This window comes from Manis pentadactyla, chromosome 4, assembly GCF_030020395.1.
Source record: "Manis pentadactyla isolate mManPen7 chromosome 4, mManPen7.hap1, whole genome shotgun sequence".
Lineage (NCBI taxonomy): Eukaryota > Metazoa > Chordata > Mammalia > Pholidota > Manidae > Manis > Manis pentadactyla.
The window spans coordinates 25,491,166-25,509,245 of record NC_080022.1 but is presented as its reverse complement, the minus strand read 5'-3'; the positions used below and the strand labels follow the sequence as shown (position 1 = coordinate 25,509,245).

The window sequence follows — 18,080 nt, the reverse complement described above, 5'->3', positions numbered from 1 at the left end:
TCTCATTTATGTTCTCATTTATTCTGCACCAGTCATGTGGCATAGGTTTTCATATCCCCGTTTCACAGGTGAAGAAAATGAGGCTCAGAAACATGTAGTTATTTACCTTGGCCAAGTTCATACAGTTAGTCAGTGTGGACAGAAATTCAGGGCCAGTTCCTTTTTCTCTGAATCCATGCTCAGCATTATGATAATGCTGGTTAGAGCAGATTTGAAAGGCAGACCAACTGTTTGCTTTGTTCCTTAGTTGTTGAACTAAGGACATAAGGCCAGTTCTACCCTCATCTGGGCTGGCATTTTTGAAAAGGTAAATTTCAAGGGGAGGTACATGATCTGGGTGCTTGTGTGACTCTTAGGTCAGAGACTCCTGCAAGCTGATGAAGATAGGATGAATCCCAACCCTCAGGAAAATGGGGCCAAACCCCAGCCATCCAGAGGTTCACCAGACTCCCTGCTCACAAGGGAGCAAGAACAGAGACTGGAGCCGAGCAGTCAGGCAGATGGGCCGTCATTAGCCGGGGTGGTTAACTACACAGGCTGCAGGGGCTTCCGGGACTAGATCCCACAGGGCACATGGTGCCTTGGGTGGGGTCAGGGCATAACAGATTATTTCCAGAATCTACCTGACAAGAGGGGAAAGGGGCTCATGATGAATGACTTGCTGTAGACTCACTGGCACCAAGATAGAGCAGGTGGAACCTGAACATGTGGCTAAACAATGGCTGGACAAAAGCTGGCAAGACAGAAGCCACTGTCTCGCTCTCTGCATTTGGAACCTCCAGCTGGGAGAAATCTGTGATAGTACTGGTCTGCGTCCCATGGAGCCGGGGTAATGGGGCTTCTGAATTAGTGACAACACATTGCTACCTCCGTGGTAAGGATGTACTTTTTCTTTGAGTCCAAGAGCTTACAATTCAGTCCTGCAGACTGCATATAAGTATATATTCTCTTTGCTTTCCTCCCTGTGGGAAATATAGGGCTACAAAGTACTACAATACCCATCTTTTCCCCCAAAGCTGCCCAGTAAACAGTGAGAGCTATTTGGACTCCCTTGATTGAAATTGGAAAGATCCCATCTCAGTAGTGTCTTTAAAACTGGCTTGTCCCATTTGTGACAATCTGGGGCTATCCCGGGGCTTCCCTAAGGTGCCCTTCCACCTCTGACCTTCCATGGGTGTCTTTTAAGTGTAGAGAGTCTGGCCAGCCATCAGGCAGGTAAATGGATCAGTCAGGGCTGTTCATCGAATTGTGCTCCCAGGACCTCTGTGTCTGCTGCCTTCCACGCCTACTGCACTGTCACAACAATGGGGGGGCAGGGTCAGATGGCTGTACTACATCTTAACAATGGCTCCTCTGCAGGGACTTTTCTCAGTCCTTCTTCTTCAATTGGGAGAGGTCAGGGGCAACTGTGCCCCACACCCCGGCAGTTCTGGGGAAGCCTATGTTGGCCTCTGATAAATGTCAGCAGGTGTTTGGGAAGGGACCATGGGCTGGTCTGTCCCATTAGAGGGCAACTGTAGTTCTCCCATCTCGTGTACATGGAGCCCATGGGGCCTGGCCTTGTCTTCCACAAGCTGACGGGAAGCATGTTGTGTCAAAGAAAACAAAGCAGGAGTTTCAGATGATTCCCAGTGCCTCGCCTTCATGCAGTAATGGCCTCATGGGAGGATCCTGGCTTAGGGATCCAAAGGCTTATTGAGCAAATACATGGGACAGACAGTGTTAGAGAGCAACTCTCTTGGGTCCCGCCTGGTCTTTCCCCCTTCTCTCTACTTGTTAGTCAGTACACCTGTCCCCAGGTGGTCACTGCCCTCCCTGAGTCTCCCGGCCTTCTAGCTCTGTGGACCCAACTGATCGACTCTCAGTTTCTGCATCTCTTAATTCAAATTATTAAGAGACAGAATCCGGTTGGCTCAGCTCATTAGTCAGATGGCAACTCCTTGTCCAATCAGCTGATAACTAGAAGGGGCTCAGCTGGCACAAGCATAGTTGCCTGAGGTGTCCCTGAGCTGAAGGGTCAGAGGAGCAAGTCCTGAGAAGAGGGCATGGGCTGGGAAGGCACCCAGGGCGTATCTTCTACACTGGTTTAACCTTTCCACCTTCTCTTTGGTCTCCCCCAGGAGGTAATGGAGAAAAGTACTCTAACTCCTTGGGCTGAACAAAATAAGACAGACTGAGGGCCTGGCGTTCTGTGAAGAGAACTTAAGAACAATTTCAGGGCGTCCTCTCAACTGCAGTGTTGTCTGTCTGGCTTTCACAGTCTGTCAAAGGAAGCTCTGTAAATACTGGGGATTACTGTGATTATTAGGAATCCTCTAAGCAGCTAAACTTCCCACTTTCTCAGAGTTGTAATGCTTGGGGATTTAGAGATATAATGAAGAACAGATGAGCCTCAAGAAGGTTGATGGCAGTGATCCGGGGTCGTATGAAACAGCAGAGAGAATGTTGGTGTGCATCCTAAGACTTCATCTCCCCCAAGTGGTGGTGGGACACAGCCTGGATGGGGGGTCAGTGGCCTGAAGGGCCTCAGCTACTGGAGTCACTAGGCCCAAAAGTCCCTGCCTCCCAGTCTCCCAGAACCGGTGACACAACTTATAAACCCACTCAGCAGGTTAGGTCTCGGCCACTCAGAATCAGCCTTGGACCGTGGTGCTGTGGCCACTCTAAACAGCTTTCTGCTGTTACGAGATCAAAGGAGACCAGCCATGTCTGGCTCATTTCCTCTCCGGCAGCCTTTTGCCTTCTGCCCACACATCAGTCTTGCCTCAGGAGGTCTTTTGCCACAGTGTTGGCTCATTCCCCGACCCCCTTAGCTCTTACACATTTCCCAGTGTTTTTTCCAGTCTTCAGTAGGTACAGAAAGCCACGGAAATACCAAGAAGGCAATACTCTGTTTGTTTTGATCTGTTGACCATGGTGACCTGAATCTACATTAGCTGTCATGCCGAGCATGGTTTGACCTTCTAAAAGGGAATGAGAGCTCTGCAAGGCAGACCAGAGCAAGCAGCTCAGAATCTTCCACAAGCAAAAGTCTGGTATTTGGGGAGTTCCAGGGTTTTAATCGCTATCAAAATATGACTAGAGTCTTGAAGCCCTGTAGCAAGGGAAGGGAAGGGGTAGCGATCCAACAGCTATCATGAGAGGTGTCAGGGTGACTGTGCTGGAGCCAGAATGCCTGGGTTCTGCTGCTTCATAGCTGTGTGACCTCAGAGAAGTTGCTTGACCACCCTGTATCTCCATCTTCTCACCTGGAAGCCAGAAATTATAATAGAATCTGCCTCATGGGGTTGCCATATCAAGCAACTCAATACCTGTGGGATAGTTAGAACGGTACCTGTCATGTAGTACCTGCTCAGAGTGGATCTGTTGTTCCCAGGTGTCACATAGGTGCTTGATACTGTGTCTTTTCATTTTATCCTCACAATAACCCTGGGAAGCAGAATATCTCTGATGTTCAATAAACTGCCCAGAGCCACATAGCTAGTTAGAGTTAGGGACAGATTTCTCAAGTGGGGCTCTCTGACCCCAAATCCTGTATGTTTTTTCTGTCTCCCCCTTGTGGCCAGTCCCCTGAATGGTCAGCCTGACTTGCTGTAATCACACCTCATCCCCTGCGGTCCCATTGGCCGTGTTCCCTGGTGCCCACACGAGTCCCGGTGACCCTGGAATCACAGCACCACTTCCTGACGGTGACGGCTCTCTGCGTCCCGTCCTGATTTCTTCTCTCTGTAAGCTGGCACAGTCATCGCGCCTGCTGCAAGGAAGCAGCAGCTCCCAGGGGCTGGGGACTGACCTGGCACACCAGTTAGGCTACCACATTGCTGGGACCTGGCCCAGCAGTCCCACCTAGACCTTGGTGTTCTCCTGCTGAACATAAACATCAACACCAGACTAGGCCACTCCATGACTGTGATGGATTAAGACCAACATAAGCCCATGTCATAGTCCCACCTGAGCTTGGATACACAAAAACTTGACCAAAACACAAAAATGACCAAACGCTCCCTCCCTCCACATCTTGGCTGACGCAAGCGACAGCCACTTCTTTATCAGTTATATTTAGTCTTGCTTTATTCCTCCCACCTGCTGGATAAAATTTATTAAGTACCCAATCATAGAATTATACCTGCTTCCTGACAGCATCCAGAGCAAGGCTCCACTTGCTTAAACCCTCCCCCAAGTCTCCTAACACAAGCCCGGATCCTACAGTATGTTCTTTCCAACACCCTCTTGCTGAGATGCCCCACAGTTCCCAGTGGTAGGCATTCTCCCTCATTGCTATGAGCCAATAATCCCACCTTTGTTCAGCTGCAGGCAGATTCCTGGTGGTCTTTGGTCTGGGCATAGGGGGTGGGTGGTCACTGACACTGACTTCAGAATTAAATGTGATGCTGCCTAGAGAGCACTTATAAATAGGGCCTGGTACATAGAAAGTGCCCAGCGCACACTGGTTATAAGCACTCTATTACCAAAAATGTCATCCTCCTTTGGACAGAGCTGGTGTACATCCATAAACTCTCACTAACCAGGCCCCTGTTTTCTGAAGTCCACGCAGATACCCTGTTAGGTTTGCCCTGGGCACTGCAGCATGCCCTTTTTGCATTTCACCGACCTTTGCTCCATACCTGTGGACCCCAGGCCTATGAAAACCTTTATCACCCATGACATTTGGGACTGATGTCCACCCTTTGGGACTCCCTTGGAGGACATCCCCTCAGCATGTTTAGACAGCATAGAGGAGTGGAAGGGGGCCAGGTTGGCAATGGAGTAATGATCAGGCTTCCTCAGCCCCCTTTCTGCTTCCTGGCAGAGTAGATACTCTGCAAATGGAAGTCCCCTCACCCACTTGCTAGAGCTGCATGGGCCAGAGGAGCCTGGCCAGATTCTTCAGCACAAATGTACTCACAGCTGCATCCGCGAGGGTCAGCCCCAGGGACAGCCGAGTTCTCCCATGCCCACTGCTGCTAATTGCAGATAATGCATTAAAAATACAGAGCCACATCTGTTCATTCCAACATGAGTATCGAGGAATGAACATGGTTTATAATGACAGGGTGTGAGGGGAGAAAAATGCTTTTTCTGCCTGCAGGCCAGAGGCACAGCTGTGAGCAGAGAGCTGGAGGTGTGGTTTCTCGTGCCCAATAAATTCCCTGGATGCCAGCCAAGCCCTTCCTTGGAGGTGCCAAGGGATAGATGCAGGTATTACCCTGGAAATACCAAATTATGTAACCAGTCAAGTACAAAGTGTGTGTCTGCGCATTCAGGAGGCCTCCTGGTCCGGCTCTGCTGTTTGCAGAGTTCCTGAGAGAAGAGGGACTGATCGCTGCCAGGCATAGGACAGGAGGAATAGGGTGCCTGTCAGGATTTGGTTGTTCATTATCCGGCAAGCATGCACTGAGCATCTAGCCCAGAGTCTCAGTTCCTCCTCTGCAGAAGGGGTGTGTGTGAAGTTCCTGCCTGACTGGCTTGATTATTAAATAAGATAATGGCATGTAAATTGCCTCAAACAGTACTTGGTACAGCAGATGCATTCCGTAAAAGTTTACTGTTGTTATTATACTGTGTGTCAGGCATTGTGTTAGATTTTAAGGGTACCAGGATAAAAAAGGTCAGTCCCTTGCCTCCTCAAGTCAGGAAAACAAACAATGGCTAGAATATGTTTTGCCATGGGGTGGTGATGCATTACTGGAGAACAGGGGAGGGTGGGAGGGTCAAAGAGGACTTCCTGGAGAAAGGGACACCTGACCTGAATCTTGTCTAACAGGTGGAAGTTTATCAGACCTAAAATATAATCAAGGATGATTCCAGCCTGGAATAGCATGTACAAAGGCACTGAGGAGAGTGTGAGAGTATTGTGTTTCTGGGGGTAACATTGCAGAACAGGGCCTTCTGGTGAATATATTAAATATCTATTGCTATGTACGTATATACAAATTGCCCCAAAACTTATGGCTTGAAGCATATTTATTTATTATCTCCATGTGTTAGGAAGCTGGGTGTCTTAGCTGGGCTCTCTGGCTTAGGGTTTCTCAGGCTGCAGTCAAGGTGTCTGCCAGGGCTGCAGTCATCTCAAAGCTCCGCCGGGGAAAAGGATCTCCTCCAAGCTCAAACCTGTGGTGGTTTGAGGAATTGATTTAAGTGCTGTTGACCGGAGACTGCCTCAGTTCCTTTCCATAGCACAGTGTTCAACATGGCTGCATAGAGCAAGTCACAGAGAGAATAAGACAGGAGTCATAGTCTTTTATAACCTGACCTCACAAGTGACACCCCATCATTTTTGCTGTCTTGTTTGTTAGAAGCAAGTTATTAGGTCCAGTCTGCACACAAGGGGAGGGGGTTGTACAAAGGTATGAATGCCAGGGGATGGAGATAATTTTTAGTCATTTTTGAGGCTGCCAACCACAGGATGCCCTCTTGCCCCAGTGATTCACATCCCTTCCGCATGCAAAATACAGTTACCCCTTCCCAAGGTCCCCAGGAGTCTCATCCCCCAACAGCATCAGGTCCAAGTCCAGAATCTCATCATCGAAGTCAGTTCAGGTGTGGATGAGGCTCTTGGTTGTAGTGCCTTGAGTATGGGCTCTAGGACACTGTTACTCTGGATCTGCAAAGCTAGACAGACAAGTTATCTGCCACCACATGCCCAACATACAGTGGTGGGACAGGCGTAGAGTAATGGCTGTAGACATTCCTACTCAAAAAAGGGAGACATGTGAGGCCTAAAGTTGTTGGTGGGCCAAACAATTCTGAAGTCCATTCAGGAAAATACTGGACATTTCTTGTTCAGTTTCAAAATCTGAGAATAATTCACCATGACTCTTCGTCCACTGTCTGAGCTCTTGGCTCCTCCCTCTGAGTCATTCTTTTTTCATGAAAGAAAATGCATGTTGGAAGCTGCCTTTTCCTCACGCTGCTTCCTGCTGAAAATTTTGGGAGTCCAGTGACTTCCTTTTATTTTGTACTTCCTCTGTCTTTTTCAGTCCAAAACCAACAGTTTCTTCTGATAATAATTTTCTCAAAAACTTTGTGGGTCTTCTATAAATCTCACTGAAATTCACTCTTAATACAAAAGCCACACCCACAAAACTCTTTGAACTAAACCCTTCTCTACTTTGGGCTTCTGTTAAGATGGCCAAGAGACAATGCTGTTATGCTATCCAGAGGCCTTATTGTTTGATCTAAAGGATCTGAGACCCACCCCAGTCTCTTTAAAGGGCTTTTGTGTGACTGAAAAAATACTCTGACCCTTTGATCTTCCTGACATCTTAACCAAAGGCTGCAGAGTCACACCCTCAGCTTTATTTCCAAACCACCTTCTCCTAGTGGTGCTCAAAAGCCATTTCTTAATTTTAATACCTTTTGCTGTCTTGGGAATCTGAGAAATTTCAAAACTATCAAGTCCGGCCCCTTTTTAACAATCTTTCTCTCAGTTTAAGCCTCTCTTTTCACATAAGCAGCAAGAAGAAACCAGACAATACCTTTAGTACTTTGCTTGAACATCATCTTAGCCAGATCACTAAGTTTATTAGTACATGTTCTGCTTTCCTCATAACTGCAGACAACAGTGTTGCTAAGCTTTCTGCTATTACATAACAAAGGCCCCCTTCCTCTAGTTTCCAGTAATGTGTCCTCACTGCCTTTTGAGCCTACACTGGCAGTATCCTCATAGTCCAGATTTCTTTAACAAGCTCCTCAAAATATTCCCAGTCTCTACCCACTGTCTGGTTTCAAAGCAATCTCACATTTTTAGATATTTTCCATGACACTGTCCCTCTCTGGATACCAAAATCTGTATTTTGGTTTGTAAAAAATTAACTAAAACCTTAGTGGCATGAAACAACATCTGTTATCTTAGTTTCTGTGAGTCAGGAATCAGGTATGGCTTAGCGGGGCCTGTCACAAGGCTGCACTAAGGGTGTCCGCTGGAGCAGAGGGTGATCTACTGCCAAGCTTCTTTGTGTTGTTGACAGTTTTCAATTCCTTGTTTGCCAGGGGGCCACAGTTCCTGTCTGGGTGTTGGACAAAAGCTACCCTCAGTGCCTTGCCACATGAGCCTCTCTGCAGGGCAGCTCTCGGCATGCCAGTTTGCTTTGAACAGCAAGGAGGAGACAGGAGAGACAGTCCTTTATAGCCTAGTTACTTCTGAAGAAGTGACATCTGATCATGTTTGCCTGATTCTATTCATTAGAACTAAGTTACTAGGTTCAGCCCACCCTCAAAAGGAGGAGGAATTACACAGGGTGGGAATATCAGGAGGTGGGGATCGTGGGAGCTGTGTCAGAAGCTGAGTGTGGGTGGCAGTGCGACTGGCAAGGCAACAACGGCTTGATCATGCCGTGTCAGATTCCCCTAGGTGGTGGGCAGCCCCTGAAACATCGCTCAGTTATCCAGAGCAGAGAAAGGATTGGGAAGGGAGCAAAGGGTAGGGAGAGCTGCTGCAAGAAAACTTACAAGGGGGTGGCCACAGAGAGAGAGCTCGTGGGGTCACTGCTAATCCAACCCAGAGGTCAAGGCCTGCCTGGAGGGCCACATGGCCCCCTTTGGGCTTTTGGCCAAGCTATTTCTCCTGCTCCAACTGCCTTTTTGTAAGTTGTTCTTGCTCCTTTACATCATCCTTTAGAGACCAAGGCAGGCACCTGCCTTCATAGGGACTTCTTACACCAGACTTCATTTATGATGGTATCCAGACATTCTGTTTATTCTCCAGCAAGCCTGTGGGGCAAGAATCATTTGTGGCTGTGTGAGTAGAGATGCATGACAAGACAAAAAGGTGTCAGTGCCTATGTGACTTACCCCTGATGATGCCACCCTGTTCATGGACCTGATCCTCAGTCTCAAAGGCCCAGAAACTGGACCATTTTTGTTCTAAAACAATTGATGCTTTAGTGGAGGCTGAAATCAACTACAGATCCCAGGGCAGCCATGTGTTCCAGATGCTAATCAATTGTTTCATAACTGGGATCAACTTCTCTGTTGGGATTTAAGGGAAATCCAATAAATAAATATACTTATTCTTCAGTTAGGTTCAGAATCAATTGCCAGGTGCAGGGAAAAGATATATGAGGATCAACCTGTCAACTTTATTAGCAGTAAACTGATTAGACAGCAGACCCGAACACACAGTGCTGCCAAGGGGTGGTGGGAAGAGAGAAGGGCATGGTCATCAACTCCTCTCAAACTCACTCGGCAGATAGTCTCTCCACCTCTTGGGAGTGACTGTTGGGGCTGCATGAGGAAAAAGAATTTCTCAGTGGCCCTGGGACCAGAAGCATCAGTTTCACTTGGGAACTTCTAGAAATGTAAATCTTAGGTCCAACTCCCAGAGAAATTGAATCAAACTCTAGGGCTGTTTTAGTAAGCTTGGAGGTGATTATGATTCAGGCTCAGAGTTGAGAACCACTGGTCTAGTGGAAGCTTTTCTACATGCAAATAGGAGAACTAGGAAGAAGCGTTAGCTGGAACATTCTGCCACCCATATTCACCCTTCCCTCTATCCATGGGAAAATGAACCTCAGTGGGGAGGTTTCACAGCTTCCACATTTGATTTTTAGCTTACAAGCGGCTCCAAGGAGTACCGAGTAGAGGTTTCTGACTCTCTCTCCTCCAAACGGGAAAACCGTCATGGGTTTAAGGATTTGCTAGACTGGCCTTTTTCTCTTGCAGACCTTGGAAGGGCTAGCATCCCCTCGTTGGCACTTGATAGTCTCTGAAGATTCTAGAATGACCAAAAAACCCAAAGTCAAAACGGAAACACATGGCTCCCCCTGCGGAATACCGTCTGTGGCTCCCCATTGCTCTTAGATTTCAAAATATACTCCTTGCCAAGACCTGCCCCTCTCCAGCCACATCTCATCCACTCACTCACACCTCTAGTCACTCTGGCTCCCTTCTGTCCCTCTAATATGTCAAGCTTGTTCCTATCTCAGGACCTTTGTACTTGCTGTCCTGCTACTTGAAGAATTTTTCCATCAGTCAGACCGCAGGATGTCTGGCTCCTTCTTGCACTTTAAGCCTCAACTCAAATGCCATCTTCTCTGACCATCATTTAAAGTGCCCTCAACCCCACTTGTCACTGTTTATTTCATTATCTTTATTTTCTTTGGAGCATGTGACACTATTATCAAAAAATGGTCCCTCCCTCTCTGGAATATAAGAGATCAGGGACCTTGCTGTATCCCTAGCACCAGAACAGTTCCTGGTATATTGCAGGCGTAAGATTTACATAAATATTTGTTGAATACATGAATAAATGAATGAACAAACAAACACAGGAAAAGGCTCTAGGAGAAAAGGATCAGAGTAGAGTAATTCAATCAAGATGGAGCTGTGCTCAAAGCCTGTGCCTGCCTTTTCCCAAGGGCAGGGGCACCTGAGCCCAGCCAGGTGGATCTGGGATGCTGACACCACACCAGATTTCCTGCCTGCTTTTCCTCTTGTCCTATTATCTTAGGCTCAGGCTCTCTTTCTTGTCATCCTTCCCTCCCTCCCCCTTCACTGTTATTACATTACAGTCATTAGAAGCCAGCAGATTCACACCCTCCTGTCGTCTTTTTCATAGAGGAATGTTAATAGTGTGAGTTTTCAGCAGGGGCGCTGCAAACTGTTGTCAAAACTCTGCCTTGGCCACCCACATTCACATCATTAATCACACAGGAAACCAGAAAGAGGTGGCATGAGGGCTGGGGCCTGGCTGTGTGGTGGCCCTCTTCCCAGAGAGGAATGTGGTATAATCCACAGCTGCTGCTCAACAAGACCCCACAGATCACGTTGGAAACAAGACAGCCCCCCGGAACCACTACAGAGTTGTACAAGTCTGGATTGGTTAGCACTGGGGACGCCTCCTCTGCCTGCAAGAGGTTGGTAACAAAGAAACTCAAACAGGTAGGGTAGAGGCTGGAGGCAGAAATAAGGTTAGACAGTCTCCTAGAATTATAGGAAAGCTGGCATTTATTAAGTACTGTATGAGTTATCTGTTGCTGTTTAACATATTACCACAAGTTTGTTGGCTTAAAACAACACATATTCATTATCTCACAGTTTCTGTGGGTTAGGAATCGATCAACAGCTTAGCTAGATCCAGCGCTTGAGGTCTCGTGGAATCAAGGTATGAGGCAGGGCTGACTTCTCACCTGGGGGCTCAACTGGGGAAGAATCCCCTTTCCCACTCACGTGGTTGCTGTAGCGCTCTGCTCCTTGTGGGCATAGGACAAAGGACTTGAGCTTTTTGCTGGCTGCTGTTCTGAGGCCACCTTCAGCTTCTAGAGATTTCTTACGGTTCCTCGCCACGTGCGCTTCCCCACTTGGCCACTTACTTCATCAGGCCAGCAAGGAGAATCTTTAGAGCAAATCAGCCAGCAAGATGGAGTTGTATGTATCACTGCGTACTCACAGAAGTCACATCCTGTCTTCTTTGCCTTATTTTATTGGTTATAAAGAAGGCTTCTTATTGGTAAGAAGCAAGGTTGTGACAACCTTTAATGAGAGAGGATCGTACAAGGGTGTGAACAGCAAGGAAGGAGGAGCCATGGGCAGCCCCCCTAGAGGGTGTCCAGCACAGGACCCATTGTGTGTTAAGGACTGTGCCAAATACTTTTGCATATGTTACATCATTTAATCCCTGAACAACCTGTAAGGCAGGCATCATCCCCACCACACAGATGAGAAACCTGGGACTCAGATGAATAAGAACTGGCCCAAGGTCCTGCCAATGTTAAGATCAGAGCTCTTCACATCAGGACAGCAAGCTCACCTGTGCAAACTCAGAGTTGAAGGGCCAGCACCTTTATAGTGAGAAACAAGGGCCTGAGCCCAGCAAGGGGGTTGTAGCTCTCCATGGGACATGAGACCAAGAGGAAGGGATGGGTGGGCATTACATGCTGAGAAGGAAAGACACTGAGAACGCTTACGTCTGATGATCACTATTTTCTCAGTGCAAGAGAAACTGAGGGTGTCTCCGGAGAGGGTGGAGGTTGGGCTGGAGGGGAAGCAGAGCCGAGTTAGAACAGCAGCTGAGAGGAACAGGGAATGGGGAATGGGAATCTTGCCAACGTGAGTACAGGTTGCCAAGTAGTATAAAGCTGCTTCCTCTGTGAAGACTTCAGCGGTCTCCTTGGTGGGTGGCACCCACTCTTGCCCAAGTGCTTGGTATAGCTTCACTGCCATCATGCCTTATAGTGCTGTGGTTTATGGCCACATCTCTGTCATCAGAAGGAAAGTTCTTGGCGGGCTGGAACCTAACAGGAGGCCATGGTGTGCCTCCTGGTTCCTAGCACAGGGTCTGGCATGTGGGAGTCCTCCATAAATGACCTGTCTGGAACCAGACCCTGGATTTCTAAATCATTCCCCAATATTACCTCCCACTCCCTAAAGGCTCACCCAGTTCTAAAAGACTTTCCAAAAATATGTGTATTTTTACTTTTGTTTTGAAAGTAAAAGTTTAAACAGCAGCGGAGTACCAAGTGTAGTCCATTGTGGAACAGGGATTAGAGGTGCAATCAGGGAAAGTCTGTTCCATCCGTAACGTGGTGACAAAAAAAGCAGTTTTGCATTTTGGCCAAGTCTCTTTGATGTCAAGAAGTCAAGAGTCATTTCAAAATAGTCCATAGCAATCTACATTGATTGGTATGAAACATTACCCACAGTATATTGTGGCCTGAGAAATATAGTACAGACACAGAACAATCCCATTTGCGTCAAATTACCAGTTTTGACTCATTTTAAGTGGCAGAAAACCTAACTCAAACTGTTGTAGAGAAAAAATGAAATGTGCAGGCTCATCTTCAATAAAAAGTCCCAGACTTAGCTCTGATGCCAAAGGGACTAACATTTTGGCCTGAGAATGAGGAAGTCGCTGGCAACAGCCACAGGGCTGCATCCTCCCCTAGACTCCTTGCTGAGTCCTGAGATCCCCTCTGATTGAACCATCTTGGGACACATGCCCATCACTGACCCAGTCGCTGTGGCAGGAGGATTCCATCTGATCAAGCCTCGGTCAGCATGGAGCTGGGGTACCATGAGCAAGAGGAAAAGGAATGGGTGTCTGGGGGAGGAACGGGTGTTGGTGGTCATTCAGATAACAAATGTCCATTCTGTGTGTGTTATGGTCATAACCATAGAAAAATGGTTTCGTAGATGCCCCCCAAAATGATGACGGGGTTCTCTACGAGCTATAGGACTTGGGGCAGAGTGAGATGCCTGTCTGTGTAAAATCAGCCCTGAGCTTCATCCTGACTAGAGCAGAGGCTACCACTGGAGTTCTCATCCTGGCCCATGAGTGGTATCGAAGGCTTGCTGGAGACCAGTTCTGGAATTACTGGCTCAACAGAATCCCCAAAGGCGCCCCAGAACTTCAGTTTCACAACCTCTGCTGGGGCCTGAATCAGGAGTCTTCCCTGAAATCCAAATCTTCTGGCCCTTCTGGTGAGAAGGGTGTGGGTGCACTTGATTCTGAGTAGGATTCTCCACTTTGGGTAACCCCTGGGAACCAGGATGCTCCTACCTCCATGACTTCTAGCTTCTCTCCACCCAGAGACTCTCTCCCCACCTGCCCAAGCCAAGCCCCAGAGGCAGTGACCACCCTTTGGACACTGTTGCCTCTTCCTTCAAAGCCAGTGCCTCCCCAGGAGCGCCTCCCCAGGATCAGTTCCCAAACTCCAATCTCAGCTTGGCCACCCCACTCCCCCAAAGCCCCAGCACCGGCTGCTCTGACACCGCACACAAGACCAGGGACGGGCAATACAGTCAGATGGCATTTTATTTCTAATTGGACCCATCTGCTTTGTTGGAGTCAGTTTTTGCTCTGAGCTAGTTCTCAGCCAACCCGTGGAGGTTCTTCCTGGCTTTCTGTTGTTCACGGTAGACTTCCAGTTCCTCTTGGTACGTAGCTCTCAGGAAAGCTGCTCTTTGTTGGTATGGCTGCTTGTCGACCTCTGTCTTCATAGACCACATCTTCGCTGAGGCCTTTGTCACCTCCACCACCGACCAGTCTGGATTCTCCCTCTTCAGCTGGGCATAGTGGTCTTGGCAGAAGATCAGGAAGGATGATGGAGGCCGCCTAGGGGCCCTGGGGTCCCGCTTTCTCTGTTTCTTCTTGCCCCTGTAATTCATCATCTCTTCCTGGTATCGGGCTTTGTCGAGCTCAGCTAGGGCTTCATATTGGGCCTTTTCGTGCTTTGAGATGGACCTCCATTTTTCCGAACAGTTTCTAGAGAATTCTTTAAAGCTAAGGGAGGTGTTTGGCTGCTGCTCCTTGAACTTGTTTCTGTAATTCAGCAAAAAGTGGATGTAAGAAGAGACATTTACCTTGGGCCTCTGCTGAACTTCTTTTCCCATGTTCATAAGGTTATTTTTTTTTCTGGATTCAGTAACTTGGACAGCAGAGACTTCTGTCTCCACGCTCCAGGAGCAACGTAGAAGGTCCTCTACTTGCAGTGAATCTTTCTGTCTGTGAGAGCTGCCGTCAGGGGTGGGACTTTTCAGGGGTGGTGGCATTACTAGGTCAGAAGAGGGCATTGTGACATCACTCACAAGCTTACCACTCCTAGCCAGTGCCTGTGGCATTTGCATACAGGTACCCTTACTGGTCAGCCACTCGATGGTCCATTTCTGCTTCTCATGAAAGATGGCAGTTCATCCAGAGAAGGCTCTGGAGCTGCTACTTCCCCTGGAATATTCCTCATTGGCTTCCTGGAGGCAATGGGTTTTGCTCAGTTTGGGGAAGTTTCAGTCACTCAGATGTAGTGAAGGCACAGGGTCTGCCTTCCTCACTATAGATTGTCAAGATGCCACCTCCTATCTTCCAAAGACAGGCTAGAAATAACAAACACAAGGAGGTGGATGGCTCCAGAGTTGTCATGATAAAATGTGAAGTCTTTCTGTTTGCCTTGAACGGGGGCAGTTCATACCATACAAAGAGTCTAGTAGTAACTCCAAAAATAATTGGGATGACGGCTCTGACTCGTTTCCTGTCAAGACAAAGTTGTCTAATTTAAAACCAGAACACTTGGGCTACAAGTCTGAACTCTTCATTTCTCTGAAGAAATTTAGGAGTGTGGGGAAAAATGAGAACCTTGAGATTTTACTAATTACACTGAGTCCATGACAAATGAGATTGAATCCATAGCCTATCAGGAGGCCTCCCTGCCGTCATTTTAGGGGCCCCTGTGTCTTGGGGTTAGAGCACAGAGTTCTAACAACTACACTCAGACTAGGTGGCTTCTCCTTTTTTGTAAAGGCAGTTACAAATCTCCTACCAGTCTTCCAACTGGAGGGAAATAAAAAACAATGAAAGTGTCATCTGTTGACCTGTGGACACAGCAAGGTCTTGTCTGTGTGGTATTGGAGTTAATATAGCTCAGCAGTCTAGTGATAGTGCCAAATTTATAGGACCAGGAAACTGAGCCTTGTTAACATAAAAATTAACCTGTTGGAGGTAAAACAGCCACTAACAAGTGGGAGTCTGGATTCGGACCCATTTGCCTGACTCAAGTCTGCCTGCCCCCACAGAGCTGCTGCCTGAGGGGCCAAGGGTCCCAGCATGTGGCCTCAGCAACTGAGCCTGACAGGGAAACTTGGGTCCATAAGGCAACCCCATGTCCATTATTAGGGCTCCAAGACTGACTTCAGCTTCCTTCTTCTATGAAAGATGGAAATTGATTAGAGTCCCCAATCCTGAATTCTAGCTTCTGTTCTCCAATAAAGTGGCAGGGCTACCTAAGCTAGCCCCTGCATTCCTGTTAGCTTATGAGTTCCATGATTTCTCGACCCACTAGATGACATGCTGTAGTTTTGGGGCTGGATTTTGGGGGCCTATAAGATAGCAGATTCCAGCTGAGGAATTCAGGGCTAGTGGTGGGGGCAGACGGGTCTGGCCAGTGGGAATACATTACTTTGAGAATATTTCTAGCCTAAGTAACAGTTTTCGCTGGTTCTTTCTCCCCAGGGGTCAGAAGTTGGCCCACCTGCTTGTTGGATTTGAGCTGGGTTACAGAGTTGTATGAGACATAACTCCTGCCAGAGATGGAAGGGGTGGTTGTGAGGAAGATCTTGGCTAATGGCTATTGATATTAATCCGATTCTGCTGGAGAATCTTATCTATGCCTCTGTTCATGACCTTCTGCCTCTCTTATGATGATAAGATCCAGGAAGATTAACCCCACGATAACCATCTGGAACGTAGCAGATGTAGGAAGGGAAGGTAGTAAAAGGGAGATGCTGTGGCAACACTTTGGTGTTTGGGCCAACATTCCCAACTTGAAGGGAGGAAGTGAGGGCATTCTTTGGGGGAGCTGAGAAAGGGTAGGTACACCTGGCTTTCTAAGTCAGTGCTGTGTGTGCTGGTATCTGAGGTTTGCCTTCCAGATCTCCTTTCTAACCTTGCTCTCTGACCTTGGAAGCTGACCCATATGGACCACATCAATGCATCGCATGGCCACTGGCTTCCATTTCAGTTTGACCAATGGGGACCCCAGCAGGAGATGAGGGAGAGAGGAAAATGAAGTCAGGCATTTATTCTCCTGGCTCCCTTCCGCAGAGTCACCTGGAGCTGGCTCTCCATCCCTGGACCGAAGGTCTCAGCTCTTCTTAAAGTATCCTCTCTAAACAACTCTCCTTCTAGGTTCAGGAATTGCTCCCTCTCCTTGTCCCCTCCTGCCAAGAGTGGTAAGGGCTCTGCTTTTACTAGCCTCTGAGGACTCTGCTGTCCCTTGGGGCTTTCCTATACCTTGCGCTTCCCTCTGTAAATAGCCTCTTTATTAAACACTCCTTGAATTATTCTAATTTGAATGGCCATATGTTTCCTGCTGGGACCCTGATTGATGTGCCATGTTTCAAGCCCTCCATCATGATCAGCCATGAAGGTGGGTTAAATGTACAAGTATGGGCATCAGTGAAAGGTAGAAGGATATCAGGGCTCCACAGAGCTTCCAGTGGTTTGCAGGGGCAAGTGTGCCTGCCAGGACAGTGGCAGGACAATGCCCCATGGCCGAGGTAGAGACAGCTAGTAACCCTTTATTATGAGATCACCTCTAAGCAGGGGCACTGGTCTGGAGGGCCAGAGAGTAAATATTTTGGCTTTATGGGCCACATGGTTTCTGCTGCAAATACTCAGCTCTGCCATGGCAGCTCAAAAGCAGCCACAGACGATGTGTAATTAGACAAGTGTGGTTGTGCCCCAGTAAAACTTCACATGCAAGGGTGGTACAACATTCGAAAATCCATCAACATCATCCACCACATCAACAAAAAGAAGGACAAAAACCACATCATCTCCATAGATGCTGAAAAAGCATTTGACAAAATTCAACATCCATCCGTGATAAAAACTCTCAACAGAATTGGTATAGAGGGCAAGTACCTCAACATAATAAAGGCCAAATATGGCAAACCCACAGCCAACATCATACTTAACAGCGAGAAGCTGAAAGCTTTTCACCTAAGATTGGAAACAAGACAGGGATGCCCACTCTCCCAACTGTTATTCAACATAGTACCGGAGGTCCTAGCCATGGCAATCAGACAAAACAAAGAAATACAAGGAATCCAGATTTGTAAAGAAGAAGTCAAACTGTCACTATTTGCAGATGACATGATATTGTACATAAAAAACCCTAAAGACTCAACGCCAAAACTACTAGAACTAATATTGGAATACAACAAAGTTGCAGGATACAAAATTAATACACAGAAATCTGTTGCTTTCCTATACACTAGTGATGAGCTAGCAGAAAGAGAAATCAGGAAAACAATTCCATTCACAATTGCCTCAAAAAGAATAAAATACCTAGGAATAAACCTAACCAAGGAAGTGAAAGACGTATACCCTGAAAATTACAAGACACTCTTAAGAGAAATTAAAGAGGACACTAACAAATGGAAATTCATCCCATTTGCTCTTGGCTAGGAAGAATTAATATCGTCAAAATGGCCATCCTGCCTAAAACAATCTACAGATTCAATGCAATCCCTATCAAAATACCAACAGCATTCTTCAACGAACTGGAACAAATAGTTCTAAAATTCATATGGAACCACAAAAGACCCCAAATAGCCAAAGCAATCCTGAGAAGGAAGAATAAAGCAGG

The 18,080-nt window shown here is 47.4% G+C and overlaps 2 protein-coding genes across 5 annotated transcripts in view; one reads left to right on the top strand and one right to left on the bottom strand.

Annotated features, from left to right (window-relative positions):
- CSMD2 (CUB and Sushi multiple domains 2) overlaps window positions 1–18,080 on the top strand; it is a 598,906-nt gene that overhangs the window by 261,359 nt on the left and 319,467 nt on the right. The window lies entirely within an intron of this gene.
- HMGB4 (high mobility group box 4) lies at window positions 13,804–14,331 on the bottom strand. Its single transcript, XM_036885179.2, has one exon. The coding sequence runs from the start codon at window positions 14,329–14,331 to the stop codon at window positions 13,804–13,806; it is 528 nt and encodes a 175-aa protein (XP_036741074.2).

What these genes read in the sequence shown, in the direction of transcription:
- HMGB4 (XM_036885179.2), bottom strand. Translation starts at nt 14,331, where the DNA reads ATGGGAAAAGAAGTTCAGCAGAGGCCCAAGGTAAATGTCTCTTCTTAC.